The sequence below is a fragment of the Heterodontus francisci genome, chromosome 13 (assembly GCF_036365525.1).
Source record: "Heterodontus francisci isolate sHetFra1 chromosome 13, sHetFra1.hap1, whole genome shotgun sequence".
Lineage (NCBI taxonomy): Eukaryota > Metazoa > Chordata > Chondrichthyes > Heterodontiformes > Heterodontidae > Heterodontus > Heterodontus francisci.
The window spans coordinates 16638580-16654851 of NC_090383.1; the positions used below are offsets into that span (position 1 = coordinate 16638580).

The 16272-nt window shown below is 41.5% G+C and overlaps 1 protein-coding gene across 6 annotated transcripts in view; it reads right to left on the reverse strand.

The window, feature by feature from the left end:
- The window catches only part of cfap61 (cilia and flagella associated protein 61), a 271251-nt gene that overhangs the window by 191677 nt on the left and 63302 nt on the right, over positions 1-16272 (reverse strand). For all 6 annotated transcript variants that reach the window (XM_068044406.1, XM_068044407.1, XM_068044405.1 and 3 more), the window contains 2 exons: positions 9745-9784; positions 7753-7892 (listed from right to left, as the gene is read on the reverse strand). In XM_068044406.1, coding sequence (XP_067900507.1) covers positions 7753-7892; positions 9745-9784 — 180 coding nt within the window. The remainder of the gene's footprint in view (positions 1-7752; positions 7893-9744; positions 9785-16272) is intronic.

Below are 16272 nucleotides of genomic sequence, written 5' to 3' on the forward strand. Positions count from 1 at the left end.
ATCGCATGTCCATAAACAAATTCAAAAGGACTAAAACCGGTGGACACATTAGGTGAATCCCTAGTAACAAACAAAAGAAATTCTAGCCCTTTATCCCAATCATGGGATATTCATGACAGTATGTCCTGATCATTGTTTGGAGGGTCTGATGGTACCTTTGTAAACCCTCTTGTGGGTGGCTGAAGACTTTAACTGTGTTATACCCAAATTACCCATAACTTCCTGAAAAATTTTAGACATAAAATTGGAACATTGATCTGACTGAATCTCAATCGGTAATCCATATCTAGTGAAGAATTGGGTTACCTTCTCTGCCACTACCTTAGCAGGAAATGCTCTCAAGGGATTGGCCTCTGGGAACCGAGTAGTCATATCCATGATAGTGAGTATATATTGGTGTCCTACTTTTGTTTTTGGTAAAGGTCCTACACAGTCTACCAACACCCAACAAAATGGTTTCCCAAAAACTGGTATGGGAATTAGAGGTGCCGGTTTCATGGCAGGTTGCAGTTTTCCCACAATCTGGCACGTATGGCACCACGTCCTTGGAAAGACCGGGCCAGTAAAAATGTCGACCTATACGTGATTAGGTCTTCTGGATCCCCACATGTCCTGCTATCGGAATTTCATGGGCTATCCTTAATATTTCCCGTCGATACTTGGGCAGTACTACTATCTGGTGAACTACCGTCCATTCTTCGTCCGTAGGTCTGTGAGGAGCTATCCACTTGCTCATCAGAGTCCCATTTTTAATATAGTAGCCTTCTGGAAGTCCTTTGCCTCAGCTTCCGCTGGAGCCGATTGTGCCGCTTTGTTTAACTCTGGATCAGCTTGCTGAGCCTTGATCAGAGAAGATTTACTGAACATTTCCTTCGGATTATCCAAATCCCCAAAGAACGTATCAGATATTGGGCGATATGTCTGTGGCGCCAATTTTACCTCCGACAATGGAACTTGTTTAGCCAATGCTTGGGTCACTACACATGAAGAAAAAATTCCTGGAACCTTCTCTTGCAACTGTTTTATCTCGTTAACTTCACTTGGTTTTTCCGTGACTACTGGAGAAGCTACTACCTTCTCTCCAGCCAAATCATTCCCCAGGAGTAGGTCAACTCCATCTACTGGCAAACTATGGACAACTCCTACAATTACCATTCCAGACATTATGTCACTCTCTAGGTGCACATATACAGAGGTATGGTATAAAATCCCCGCCAATACCGTTGACTAAAACCTTGGCATTCAGTGTGCTCTCTGGTGGAAAAGTTATGCCTTTCCCCAGCAAAAGAGTTTGGGTGGCTCCTGTATCCCTCAGCATAATTACAAGTTTACCTGCGTCACTTGAGGGGTAAGGAGTTACTTTTCCTTTTGATAAGAATTTCCTATAACTCTCAGGCATCTTATTCACGTCCCCCGCACTCACAGCAGTTTTTGTACTTGGCCTTACAGCTGCAGTCAGCGCTACAGCCTGATCTGTCGTACTCTTGGTCAGGGCCCCTTTCTCTGCATTGACCTTGTGTACACCAATAAATCCCATGGGTTTACCCCGCAAATTCCAGCATTTTGCACGACGACGTCCCACCTTGTGACAATGGTAACACTTAGGCTTGCAGATCTTACTTCCACCCTCAGCATCTTCCTTTCTGGCCTGAGGAGGAGATCCTGGGGCGTTTCCAACTATCCCTTCTTGTTCCCAGCTACTTGACTTCCTTTCACCCTCCAAACTTCTATACTTCTCAGATTTGTGCGGGTGACGGACAAAGGGTTTGGGCTTGTAAACAAGCTCGTAATCATCAGCAATTTCCGCTGCCTGACTGGCCGTTGAAACCTTCTGGTTCTCTTCATGGGTTCTTAATAATGGAGGGAGTGAATTTTTCAATTCTTCCAGTGGAATTAATTCCCTAAGGGCCTCATACGTGGCCTCTACCTTTAGTGCCCGCATCCAACCATCAAAATTAATTTGCTTTACCCTCTCAAATTCTATATAAGTCTGCCAGACAAACACATAAGCAGCAAGAATAACCTTTTTTGCCACCTCATAATCTGCAGAAGTCTCCTCAGAAAGCAAGGCATAAATTTCATGAACTATAAGTTCAATAATTTCCATCATTTCATGAACTATGCCCTATGCTCACCGACAGACGTAAACAGATGTCCCCACTGGGCTGAACAGTACTGTGAGCTGAACTCTTGTGAGTCGGACATCTCGAAATCTGCATTTGATGCTCTCCTGCAACTTCCCGTCATGGATCAGTTAGATGAAGAACCCTCATCACTGGAGCTCTCTAGAAGGCTATAGACCACCTAGCGAACAGAGGGGCACCGGGCAAGGGCGGAATCCCAGCCGAGCTGCTCAAGCACGGAGATATTTTTTCTCTCAGAGGGTCATGAGTCTTTGGAAATCTCTTCCCCAAAAGGCAGTGGAAGCAGAGTCCTTGAATATTTTAAGGCAGAGGTAGATAGATTCTTGATCAGCAAACGGGTGAAAGGTTATTGGGGGTAGGCGGGAATGTGGAGTTGAGGTTACAAGCAGATCAGCCAAGATCTTGTTGAATGGCAGAGTAGGCACGAGGGGCCGAGTGGCCTACTCCTGCTCCTAATTCATACGTTCGTATATAAATCCTATCTATTGGCACACCTTTATGACCTTCTCCCTCTTTGTTGGAAAGTAAGCTCTGTTTCACAGGAGATGCGTTGATGCCAAAATCATCACACTATATAAAAACAAAGGTGATAGAGGAGACTGCAACAATGACAGGGGGATCTCACTCCTTAGAGTCACGGGGAAGGCCTTTGCTAGGGTCATGCTTAAAAGACTCCATTTACTTGCAGACCGAGTGTACCCAGAAGCTCAGTGCGATTTCCCTGCCAGCAGATCTACTGTGGATACGATCTTCTCCATACGCCAGCTACAAGAGAAGTGTAGGGAACAGAGTATACCCCTTCACCTCACTTTTGTAGATCTCACTAAGGCATTCAACATTGTCAACAGAGCAGGGCTCTACAAGAGTTTGGAAAAAATTGGCTGTCCACTGAAACTCCTCAGCCTTTCATGACAACATGCACTGCACTGTGGAGTAGAACCGTGACAGGGTTCCCCTTGTCCTCACTTTTCATCCCACCAGCCTCCATATCCAAAGGATCATCCTCCGCCATTTTCGCCACCTCCAGCGTGATGCCACTACCAGTCGCATCTTCCCCTCCCTTCCCCTGTCAGCATTCCGAAGGGATCGTTCCCTCCGCGACACCCTGGTCCACTCCTCCATTACCCCCACCACCTCGTCCCCGTCCCAGGGCACCTTCCCTTGCAATCGCAGGAGGTGTAATACCTGCCCATTTACCTCCTCTCTCCTCACTATCCCAGGCCCCAAACACTCCTTTCAGGTGAAGCAGCGATTTACTTGTACTTCTTTCAATGTAGTATACTGTATTCGCTGCTCACAGTGTGGTCTCCTCTACATTGGGGGGACCAAGCGCAGACTGGGTGACCGCTTTGCGGAACATCTCCGCTCAGTCCGCAAGCAGGACCCTGAGCTTCCGGTTGCTTGCCATTTCAACACTTCCCCCCTGCTCTCATGCTCACATCTCTGTCCTGGGATTGCTGCAGTGTTCCAGTGAACATCAACGCAAGCTCGAGGAACAGCATCTCATCTAGCGATTAGGCACACTACAGCCTGCCGGACTGAACATTGAGTTCAATAATTTCAGAGCATGGCAGCCCCCCACTTTACTTTCATTTTTAGTCATTTTTAGTTATTTTTTCTTCCTTCTTTTTTTTTTACATTCCTTTTTACATTTTTTACAATCTTTTTTTGCATTTATTTCATTTCATCTTAGTTTGTTCAGTTTGCTTACCCACTGTTTTTTTCAGGTTGTTTTTCTTCAGGTTTGCACTTGCTGCTGTTCAATATTCAGTATATTCACACCTAATCTGTACTAATGCTTTGTCTTTCAACACACCATTAACATATTGTTTGCCTTTGCTCCGTGACCTTTTGGTCAGCTATGTGGCCTGGTCCAATCTGCACCTTCTCCTTTGTTATCTCTTGCCCAACCCCCACCTCACTTGTTTATAATCTGTGACTTTTCTAATATTTGTCAGTTCCGAAGAAGGGTCACTGACCCGAAACGTTAACTCTGCTTCTCTTTCCACAGATGCTGCCAGACCTGCTGAGTGAATCCAGCATTTCTTGTTTTTGTTGCACTGCACTGTACCGTTTGATTGCTCTACTTCCAACAGTTTCAGAGTGAAGAATGGAGTGAAACAGGGTTTTGGCCTAGCCCCAATTCTGTTTTGCATCTTCTTTTCCATGCTCCTAACCTTTGCCTTCCCTGCAGATATGGAAGGGGTCTACTTGCACACTAGGTCAGATGGCAAGCTCTACAATCTATCAAAGCTGAAAGCAAAGACAAAAACACATCACATCTTTATCAGAGAACTCCTCTACACTGATGATGCTACACTAGTCGCTCACATGGAAACTCAGGCACAAAGACTCATGGACTGTCTCTCATGTGCCTGTAACTTGTTCTCTTTGACTATAAGCATCATTGAAAATGTGGTCATGGGACAAGCTGTTGTATCTCCACCTCTGATCACACTAAATAACAACCCACTGGAAGTGGTGAGCAAAATCTTCTACATTGGGTCCACGGTAACAGACAATCTGTCCCTTGTTGCAGAGCTCAATACTCAATACTGCATGTCCATCATCAATAAGGAAAGCAGTTACCACCTTTACCGACTTGCAAAATGTGCATCGGATAACACCAAGCTGGCCCTTAGGACCAAGCTGATGGTTTATAAGGCCTGTGTTCTCAGTACCTTGCTGTATGGCTGTGAAACATGGGCGACTTACAGCAACCAGGAAAAGAAGTTCAATAATTTCCATCTTCACTGTCTGCGAAGCATTATTCGTATATCCTGGCAGGACAAAATCACAAATGTGGCAGTCCTCTCAAAGGCAGAGCTCCCAAATGTGTTGGCACTAATCAAACAGAGGTACTTTGGTGGATCGGACATATCCACAGGATGGAAGACCTTCGCATACCCAGGAAGCTTCTGTATGGTGATGTAGCCGGGGCCAGATGACCAGTGGGGCGCCCAAAGCTCCGCTTCAAGGATGCTTGCAAACAGGATATGAGGGCCCTAATTGTTGACTATCATACTTGGGAGTCACCAGCTGGAGAAAGAGGGAAATGGCAACACATCCTGTGGACTGGTGGGCACTACCACGATGACCAGTTGCTACAGCAGCTTGGCAACAGGCGCCAATGTCAAAAACAACAACTGACAGTGTCACTTGGCAGCTTCATGTGCAGCACTTGCAGCAGAATCTGCCTCTCAAGGATTAGCCTTCACAGCCATCAACAAAGCGACACCAAGAGAAGACACCCCACCTAAAAGGATTGTTTGCTGTGTGTCCATCATCTTTCGTAGATGGAAGGATGCTAACTGCAGGTAAGGTCGCACCAAAGCTCTGTACAATTATAGCAAGACTTCCTTACTCTTGTACCCCCGCCCCTTTGCGATAAAGGCCAGCAGACCATTTGCCTTCCTAATTGTTTGCTGCATCCGCATGCTAACTTCCTGTGCTTCTTGTGCAAAGAGACTCAAATCTCTGAAAATCAATATTTAAAAATGTCTCCCCATTTAAAAAAACTGATTTTCTGTTCTTCCTACCACAGTGTATAACCTCACATTTCCCCACATTATATTCCATCTGCCTACTAATGTAACTTTCTATAACCATTTGCTGCCTGTTTGTGTTGTCCTCACAGCTTACTGTCCCACCTAGCTTTGTATCGTCAGCAAACTTGGATACATTATGATTGGTCTCTTCATCTAAGATATTAATATAGATTATAAATAGTTGAGGCTCCAGCACTGATCCTTGCAGCACACGATTAGCTACAGCCTGACAACTTGAAAATGTCTAGTCTTTGCTTCCTGTCTGTTAACCAATCTTCTAATATTGGGAGGGGCAGGAAGGATTGATGAAAAAAATACTTTATGCCATTGTGCTAAAAGTAGCATTTTCTTTGGCACAGCAATAATCAGTACTTTTCCTGTAATAGCAATAACTTATTGCAACTATTATGATCTAATTTCTGTTAAACTGTGTCAACTTTGCATATAATAAAACATTTTAATATTGTTCCATATACAGTTTCCAGATTTAGAGGTAGGGAAGGGGAACAGACTCTAATATATTACCCCCAACCCCATGAGCTCTTATTTTGTGCAATAACCTTTCATGTAGTACCTTGTCGAATGCCTTTTTGACACCCAGGATACTGCATTCACTGGTTCCCCTTTATCTACCTTGCTGGTTACATCCTCAAAAAACTCTAATAAATTTGACAAACAGAAAACCATGTTGACTCTGCCTAATTGCCATACTGCTCTATTGCCTTGACTTTTCTCTTTAGATTTCTAAATTACCGCTCACCTGGCCCCTTCACCTTTAATTCTTTTACCAAATGAGATAGCAGAGACCACAGGAAATATAATACAAAAGAATTCAACCTAAAAGCAGCACCTTGTCAGGCACAGAATGGATGAGAGCTTTAAAAATGGATGAAAACTATACCTATGGTAAGCATTCTAACATTCTTTCCCGTAAATTCTAACTCTAGGATCAGTACAGAATACTACAGGAACTGATGCTGAGGCTCCTGAAGATCTAAATGTTCAGGATATGTTGCCATCAAAAGTTTTGCCATCCTGAGTTAATGTTTAGTGAAGGTATTCCAGGTTGATGTCTTGCAGATAACTTCAACAGGAATTGTGGAAGTTCAACAGACAAAGTAGTGTACTGTAATACAAATCCCTTACTTTTAACAATGCAGCCGTTGGGAGGGGCAGTAAGGATTGATGAAAAAAATACTATAATCCATTGTGCTAAAAGTAGCATTTACTTTGGCACAGCAATAATCAGTACTTTTCCCGTAATAGCATTAATTTATTGCAACTATTATGATCTAATTTCTGTTAAACTGCGTCAACTTTGCATATAATAAAAATTTTAATATTGTTCCATGTACAGTTTCTAGATTTAGAGGTAGGGAAGGGGAACAGACTCTCAGAATACTACATAATCCACCTTGAATGAACCATAAGAAGACTCCTGAGTTTCAGGGGCCTCTGTCCACTGGTTCCTTTAAGGACTTGGCAAACATCATAAACTCAGTATGTAAAAATATGAAATGAAAATTGCATTGCATCATACCTTGATAACATATGTTTGTGCATTAATACAATGGGCCACTGGCCATCTGTCAATTTTCAAATCAAAATTCTATTATGTTCTTCAAAATGGTATTTTTGTTCCAATTTTCTCCCCTCCTACCTTGAAAGCACAGACCTCTGGTTGAGGATATGATTCCATGGGAACCAGCAGCTGGCTGGTACCCCTGTCAAGTGGTGATCCTTCATTCATGTACCTAGATGGTGAGTGTTGGCAGGCTATGTAACTGCAGAGGACATTACCACCTAGCCAAATTCTGGCATCAGTTGACTTCTGAACCTGTGTATTTTCTAACAGAGGTCACTGATCAGGACCAAGACTTCCCTACTTCAAAAATGAGGCCAATTGTCCAAACAGCTGGCCTGATTGAGATCAGCACAGACTGAGGATCATACATGAAAGAACTCTGGTGTGAATGGCTTAACATCATACCCAGTGGTACAATTTTCCACTCATTCAAAAAGTTAGTAAGTATAGTAAATTTGTTTTGAAGGTTCCTTACTTTAGCAAGCCTTTGCGATGAGTGACATACAGCTCCTGAGATAACGTGGTCTTGCTGTAGGGCACAACACGGATAAAATCCTTCAGCAAAGGGAACTCTGGGACCACATGAGGTACAGTGATAACACAGAAATCTTTGTCCTGTAGTGATTTGTAGCAAAAAAAACAACTAATATTCAAAAAAATTCCACTTAAATCTTTTCACTAAAAGATTCAGATAACATCATAAACTCTGGGAGTAATATTTGAGTAGCTTAAGCACCATATTTGCATGTGTAACATACAATTAAAGTATTCTTAAAATAATTATTTTTGCAGAGACTATAGCAAGTTGAATTTAACTAATAAGCTTAATGATGCGGATAAAATGACTGGAGAAGCAAGACAAAGTGGCAGCCTGGATGAGTGTGAGTGCGATGGACTGTCACTGTATTGTTCATCCTAATGGAAGTAATATCACAAGTCATTCTAATATTAGTATAAATGCTTAGTTCACATTTAATGTTGAGTAACTGTGCTCCTTGCAGATACTGTATTGAACTTAATTCAGCAAGAAACTATGAAAGATAGTTCACTGGGACAGCACCCAGAAGCACTAATATATAATATATTGCCATGTTAAACCCGACATGATCATTTGCAAAGTCTTAGAATTTACTATGTACCACCCTTTTACTACATTTAGGATACTACAATTCAGGGACAATCAATGTGCTTTCTCGCTAATATACTCAGCATGCCACTAAATCTCACTTAGACCAAACAATTTTCAGACAAGACATGAAATTGTTCATTGAAATATTATGAAATTGTTAAGGAAAGTTGGAGAAAGAATCATCTCCAGGGCCATGTTAAAAAAGACAGAGCAGCTCCTGAGATAACGTGGTCTTTCTGTAGGGCACAACACGGAAAAAATCCTTCAGCAAAGGGAACTCTGGGACTACATGAGGTACAGTGTTAACACAGAAATCTTTGTCCTGTAGTGATGTGTAGCAAAGCAAACTGACAGTTTCAAGTGCACCTTCATAGCTGCATTGATGCTTAAAAACAGAATTAGTCATTATGGGCTGAATTTTTTGGAGGACCTTGAAATCCCGCTGTCGGGACTGAAAGTAGGAGATGACAGATGGGACGCTGGGTGTCATTTTGCTGGCAGCAGACAATTAATAGGCCACCGCCCGAAGACCTGCCAGGCCAATCAGGCTGGCAGCTCAGTAGTCTAAGCAGTGCCACCATTAGCGGTGGCCAGTGCTGAGGCTGCAGCTCCAGGATGAGAGAACCTCAATGTTGTCACCCTCAAAGAGGTGGTGAAGGGGGAGCCGTGGCCGCCGGGGGTTCCACCAAGGGCCATGGAGTTCTCATAAAGGAAGGTCCCCCACACTAGGGAATCTGCTGGGAGGTAGTCTCCCCACACGGCTGCAGGCCTTCCCGACACAGATAAAATGCCCATGGGGCATGAAGTAGCCATTAATTGGTCACTTAAGTGGCTCAGGCGGCAAAGCCAATGAGCTTGCCACTGCTGGCAATATGCCATGGCAGCAGGAAGATGTTGGGCTCCCCTCCTGACTCTTCTCCCCACCATATTGCCAGCCCTCCCGCCTGCCAACCTGACCCCAATGGGCTGGGAAAATTCAGCCCTATGTGCCCAGTTATGGGCAGAAAAAAATTCTGGAGGCAATATGTTATTCTATTAACTACCCCCTCTCCATCCTCCTGAGCAAGCAATTGAGGGGAAGGAGGGCATAAGAATTTGATCTAAAATTTGCATTATGGTAAAATCCGTTTTTATAGCATGATGCATACTGTATAAAGTAGTGGTTACTATCATGTAATTATCAGCTGACATTCAATTTTGACATTCTCAGGCCTACCTCAGCTTTATTCTTGTGGTCTTGTAAATCATTAGAACCTTTGGTTTGAAACTTGTTGGCCTACATGTTTTTCTGAATAATGTACGGTATTGGTTCTGAAGAAATATTTAAGATTCACTTACCGGATAAAGGTTAAAAATATAGGGCAAAAAATCCTGAGACCTGTGAACAAAAACACATACATAATGTTTAAAGATTTGTGATCAAAGTTGGTAACAAAAATTCAACTTTATCAAGCTGATCAGAATATCTAATAAGTCTGAGTCCTTACTTGCATACTTACATGTAAATAACTACAGCTAGCATTTCTTTTGGCAGCTCTATTACTTCCTTTAAAGTATAGAAGTAATGTAAACCAGGAAAAAATAATCTAATGTTGCAATAATTGTGATCATGCCAAACCTTGTAATATTTGCTTTTAAAGTTCCAAAGAGTTCACCAAGATATGAATTGCTAACACATCATTCAGGCCAGTGTACGTCTACAGTGCTATATATAAATCCTAACAAGGGGAGCCCTAATTATGATATTTTTTAAAGTTCATGGAATGTGAGTGTTGCTGGCAAGACCAGCATTTATTGCTTATCCCTAATTGCTCAAGAAGATGGTAGTGAGTCGCCTTCTAGAACCTCTGCAGTCTGTTTGGTGAAGGTACTCCCATAGTGTTGTTAAGTAGGGAGTTCCAGGAGTTTGACCCAGCAATGATGAACGAACAGTGATGTAGTTCCAAGTCAGGATGGTGTGTGACTTGGAGGGGAACTTGCAGGTGATGGTGTTCCCAGCCGCCTGCTGCCATTGTCCTAGGCAGTAGAGGATGCGAGTTTGGAAGGTGCTGCTGAAGAAGCCTTGGCAAGTTGCTCATCTTGTAGATGGTACACACTGCAGGCACAGTGTGCTGGTATTGGAGGGAGTGAATATTTAAGGTGGTGGATGGGGTGCCAGTCAAGCATGCTGTTTTGCCCTGGATGGTATCGAGCTTCTTAAGTGTTGTTGGAGTTGCATTGCAAAGTAGCATTCAAGCAAGATCTTTAGAGGATGTCAAAACTTGCACAGCTTTTTGGTGTGTGGACCTGAGACTGAATTACTGTCAGTAATCATCTTTTAGAATTTAACTCTACATGCATCAGGTTACATCAAATATATAGCTCAGAAACGGACCATTCGGTCCAACGGGTCTATTCCAGCATTTATGCTCTTCATGAGTTTCCTCCTACCCCTACTTCATTTAACCCTATTAGCATATGCTTCTCCCTCACATGCTTATCTAGCTTCCCTTAAATACAATTATGCTGTTTACCTCAACTACTCTTTGTGATAGCACGTTCCACATTTTTACCGCTCATTGGGTAATGAAGTTTCTCCTGAATTCCCTATTGGATTTATTAATGACTATCTAATATTTATGCCTTTTGTTTTGGACCCCACATGTGGAAACATTTCCTCTAGGTCTAGCCTATCAAACCCTTTCATTATCTTAAAGATCTTTGTCAGAATATCTCTCAGTCTTCTCTTTCCTAAAGAGCCCCAGCCTATTCAGCCTTTCCTGGCAAGTATATCCTCTCAGTTCTGGTGTCATACTTGTGATTCTTTTTTGCACCTTCCCCAATGCCGCTATATCCTTTTTATAATATGGAGACTAGAACTGTGCACAGTACTCCAAGTGTGGTCTAACCATGGTACAATTCAAGTTTAATATAGCATCTCTGTTTTTCCATTGTATCCCTGTAGATATAAACCCCAGTACTTATTTTGCTATATGGCCTTACTAACCTGCGTAACTACTTTCAGTAATTTCTGTGTCTGTAATCCTAGATCCTTTTGCTCCTCTATCCCATCTAGACTCTTATTAACCAAGCTTTTTGTGCCTTCCATATTCTTCCTACCAAAATGCACCACTTCACATTGACCTAGATTGAAAGGTGAGTAACAGTGGAAACGTGAGATCACAAAATAACAATTTATTACACCAATAAGCTCAAAGAGTTTTGTTTCTAAAAAGACACTTTTTGAATTGGCTCTGACTGTACATAGCTCTGTTATGAGAGCTTACAGTTTTAGAAGTGCATTAAAATGCTTACACATAGCTGGTGTTAAATTCATTACTGAATTCTACTTAGCATGAAAGTCATTATAGGTTTGCGCTGTACTTGGGACTCATAAATAACCCTTATGAGAAATTACATCAGACCTGCTTCAATATGCATATGGGAAAAGAGTGAATAAGCCTGAACCACACTTCAGATACTCCATTAGCTTGCTTCTAATTCATTATGACATCCACAGCATTCATAAATGCCCTCATGATGATGGGTAGCACTTCACAAATCTGGTCATCTGTTTCTCTCAGTAACCTGAGGTAAACACCATACACCTTGGCAGATTTGTTTTGAGCCTTCATCTCACTGATAAAAGTCATTAAATTTGTATGGATTGTCTTTGATAATGGTGGGCTTTCAATTCGCATTTTCTCTTATAAATTCATCAAGGAAGTAATCATTAAGTATATTAAATTTATCTTCAGTTTCAACCCCATAAGTAACCCCACAAGCTTTTCATGTACTTGGAAACCTTCATTGACTGTTACAACCACAGAATAATTTGTTGCCATTACGTTTAATGTCCAGGGCAATGTTCTTTACCACATATCTCTATGCCTTCTGACCACCTTTTTAACAAATTTATGAAGATTCCTATATTCATTGCATTGGCCCCTCACTTTTCTGCCCATAAGCTCCATCGAATTGTCCTCTTATTTCATTTTGCATTGTTATCATTCAATTCAGGTCATGCTTGTTGAGTCTACTCTTGCTAATCTTGTATAAGTCCTTGGTTAGGCCTCAGTTAGAATACTGTGTCCAGTTTTGGTCTCCACACATGGTGGGTGATATTGAGGCTCTGAAAAGGGTGTAAAGGAAGGCCACAAGATTAATTCCCAGTTTGAAATATCATTACCAAAATAGGCTCAAACAGCTAGGTCTCTACACTTTAGCGAAGCGTGGAGTTAAGGGTGATTAGATCAAGGTTTATAAGAGGATAAAGGGACTAGGTTGTGCTTTGTAGACAGTTGGTTTTAGCTGAGTAGGTTAGAGAAGGCCAGGGGCCACAATCTCAAGTTATGTAAAGGCCAAGCTAAGTTAGATGTTAAAAGGTGGTTTCTTTTCCAAGACCTCTGGAACAGGCTGCAGCTCTATGATAAATGCTGATTTGCTGAGTTCCTTCAAGTAAGAGCTGAACCTGCTTCTGGCGAGGGTGGAAACTCCTAGTATAAGAGGTACACACTGTGTAATATCTTTAAGGGCCAATGTGGTCTTCTGGACTAGCTTCAATTACCTAAGGAGGCCAGAAAGGAATTTTCAGATTTTTTTTCTAATTGTCCTGGATTTTTATCTGTTTTTCACCTCTCCCAGATTACATGACAGTAATCTGAGGACTGCATGTTGTGATGAAAGTTCATATTGTTAGTATGCTACAAAGCAATGTAGTCGATGCATAAGTGACTGCACACAGGGAATTTGGGTTTGATAGCTATAACAGAGATAAGAAAATACATGTTCTGGTGGTAACTAGTGGTCCTTCTACCTTATTCCTGATGCCTGGTATCGCTTAGGTTACACCCAGAACATCTGGTACTTTAATGTGAAATAAAGGTTACAAAATGTTTTTAAAAGGCAATGGCTACTCTCACAGTTCAGTCGCTATCCTAATAGTATGCTGAGGCTATGGTGGAGATTTTCCTCTTTTGTCAGTTATATTTGAAGGGAAGTCACCGTCATCAGAATTTTCCTTGGTTAGTGAAGCTGTCAGTTTGTTTTGGGATACCTACCTTTTGTGTGATCATCGATATTTATCTGAAGCTGTTAATAGTACTGGATTCAGAAACCTGTTTAGTTGGGATCCAAGCACCACTTTGGAGATTTGCCTCAAGAATAGTAGTGGTGGCATTCAACATTTGGTGCCTTTGGAGTTTTGGTCAGTCACAGTTTCATCTCCCCGCCTGTTCAGGGTTTTGATGAAACCACATCTGGAGTACTATGTGCAGTTTTGTTCTCCACATTTACGAAAAGATATACTTGCACTGGAGGCAGTACAGTGAAGGTTTACTAAATTAGTCCCTGGAATGAAGAGATTGTCCTATGATGAGAGGCTGAGTAAATTGGGCCTATACTCTCTGGAGTTTAGAAAAATGAGATGCGATCTCATTGAAACATACAAAATTCTGAAGGGGCTGGAGAGGGTAGACACAGAGATTGTTTCCGCTGGTCAGGGAATCTAAAACATGGGGGCACAGTCGCAGGATAAGGGGCTGATCATTTAGGACTAAGTTGAGGAGAAATTACTTCAAAGGGCTGCGAATCTTTGGAATTCTCTACCCCAGTGGGGTTGTGGATGCTCCATTGTTGAATACATTTAAGGCTGGGTTGGACAGATTTTTGGTCTCTCAGGGAATCAAGGGATATGGCAAATGGATGGGAAAATGGAGTTGAAGCCTAAGATCAGCCATGATCGTATTGAATGGCAGAGCAGGCTCGATGGGCCACAAGGTCTACTCCTGCACCTATTTCTTGTGGTCTTGTGTTCCTTGGGCATATTGGACTTAGCCTACATGTGAGCTCACAAATTGCAATGGAACATTCACTGCGGACCACTAGCAAGCAGCCATAGAATAAAGCAAGGTCTAACTTTATTGTATCCACTGTATAATGTACAATTCATATTGATTTTGATTTGACCATTAATTTAAAATACAAAACTAAGGTGGAATCTTGTTTATTGAATTATTCCGTTGTGGTCATTTAGTGAATGCTATTCTTTTTGTTTGGTTAATCATGATAATGTAGTCTGATGCACAAGACATCACATTTTTGTGGAACAGAATGGATGGACCAGTAGTCTTTTCCTGTTCATTTTTGTATATTTCACATGTTTAACAGCCCAGATTTTGTGGTTAGCAGCAAAGCAAGGGTGCTCATTACTGATCTCAAAAAAAGATACCCACAAAGATCTAGCGACCTCTGTGGCTTGGTTTTCCCCTTTCCTGACAGCAATTTGAATCTGACGCCAAGTCAAGGGGATGTCTTGGTGTGCAGCAGCAGTGATGTCAACAAATAGGTAAGCAGCTGATCACAGTGAAGCATTCCAACACAGTAAACCAGGAAGTTAAAAGCAGTTAATATCCTTCACTTTTAATTTAAATATTTAGATAGCAAAATAAATTACGATTGGATTAAGATGGAAGCTAAAAGATAAACTGTTATGAAAAGATACATTTTTTAAATATATGGAATTTGTCATTATGAGAAATTTGACAGTCTAAAAAATATAAAACTAGCTTTTCAGAACTAGTGAGAGTGTTAAGCAGTAATTCTGAAGTTAGTATGCTGTGAAAAACCTAATTACACCTCATTTAACAAGGTGTAACTTTTTCAAGGGTTTTTACAGTGAGACTAACAGTGCAAGAGTGTAAGTTCTTGTCAATTCAATTGATTTCCATTGCGAGCAGTCTGGGTGTGCCTCAACGGCGCACCCTGTGGAGAAGCATTGAATCAGTGACAGCAACTCTGGTTTTCTGCTTTATTCTGCACATGTGCAGACTCCAAAAATTGCTGTTATTTTCAGTGGAGTAATGATGTTGAACACAGGCAAAATCCAGGTCATTATCTTTCAAGTTCAGCACATTTTTAAAAGCATTCCACCTGTCTTCAGCCGAAATATTAAGTAAAGCCACTTTGTTTAAGCTCTTCCTTCATTTCCTAGTGACTTCCCCATCAATTCTTAGATGCTGTCATCCACAATAAAAAGAGAAATAAAAATATTTTTCATTTTCTAGATTTGAATAAGTTATATTAATAAACAGTACTTCAGAGCAAACTTGTGTTTTTAAATATTGAAAAATGTATCATTTCATTTTAACCTAAAGATAAATGGAATTTAATTTAAATTTAAAAAATCATCTTTATCCCTTTGATTATTTGGAAAACAATGAAGATACAAATCATTATTGAATTAAAAAGAGGTTCGAAGACAATGGAAATGTCACAGGAATACAGAATGTCAAGAGAGCCTTGATAATAGATTAGAATAAGGGAACACTAACAGAATAAAATTTATGAAGCATGGGATACTCTGTATGAGATATACATTTGTTTCTACAAATAAATTTATGGTCATTGAAAACCATGCACAATTGATCCTGGCATGTTGATAGGACTTTCACCTCTGAATTAGAGGATGGAATTTTCCACAACATAGTCACTGGCGAAACTTTAGGACCAGTAGTGGGTCAGGAACTTGAATGGTGAAGGAGTGGGCTTTGCCAAGGCTCTTTAACTGAGCCACAGCTATGCATCCTGCCTCTGGGTTCCCCAGTCAATCAGGGAGGACTGGCAGGATGGCGAACTGGATCTGTTAAAGGAAGGATTTCTACCTAAAGGGACCACAACATGGGTTAGAATGGCTCATCAGCACTTCAACCTTTGAGGTAACCACAGGAATGAAGAGGAGACTTGGGAAGGCTACTCCCCTGGTTCCCAGCTCTTACCTGGATGTCCTGCTGTGGGATCTGAAGGACTGCTGTGAGCTGATTTTTCTCAAGGACAGTCTCTGCAGCCAAGCAGGCATGCATGGACGTGGCTGAGAAAGTCAGTGGCAAA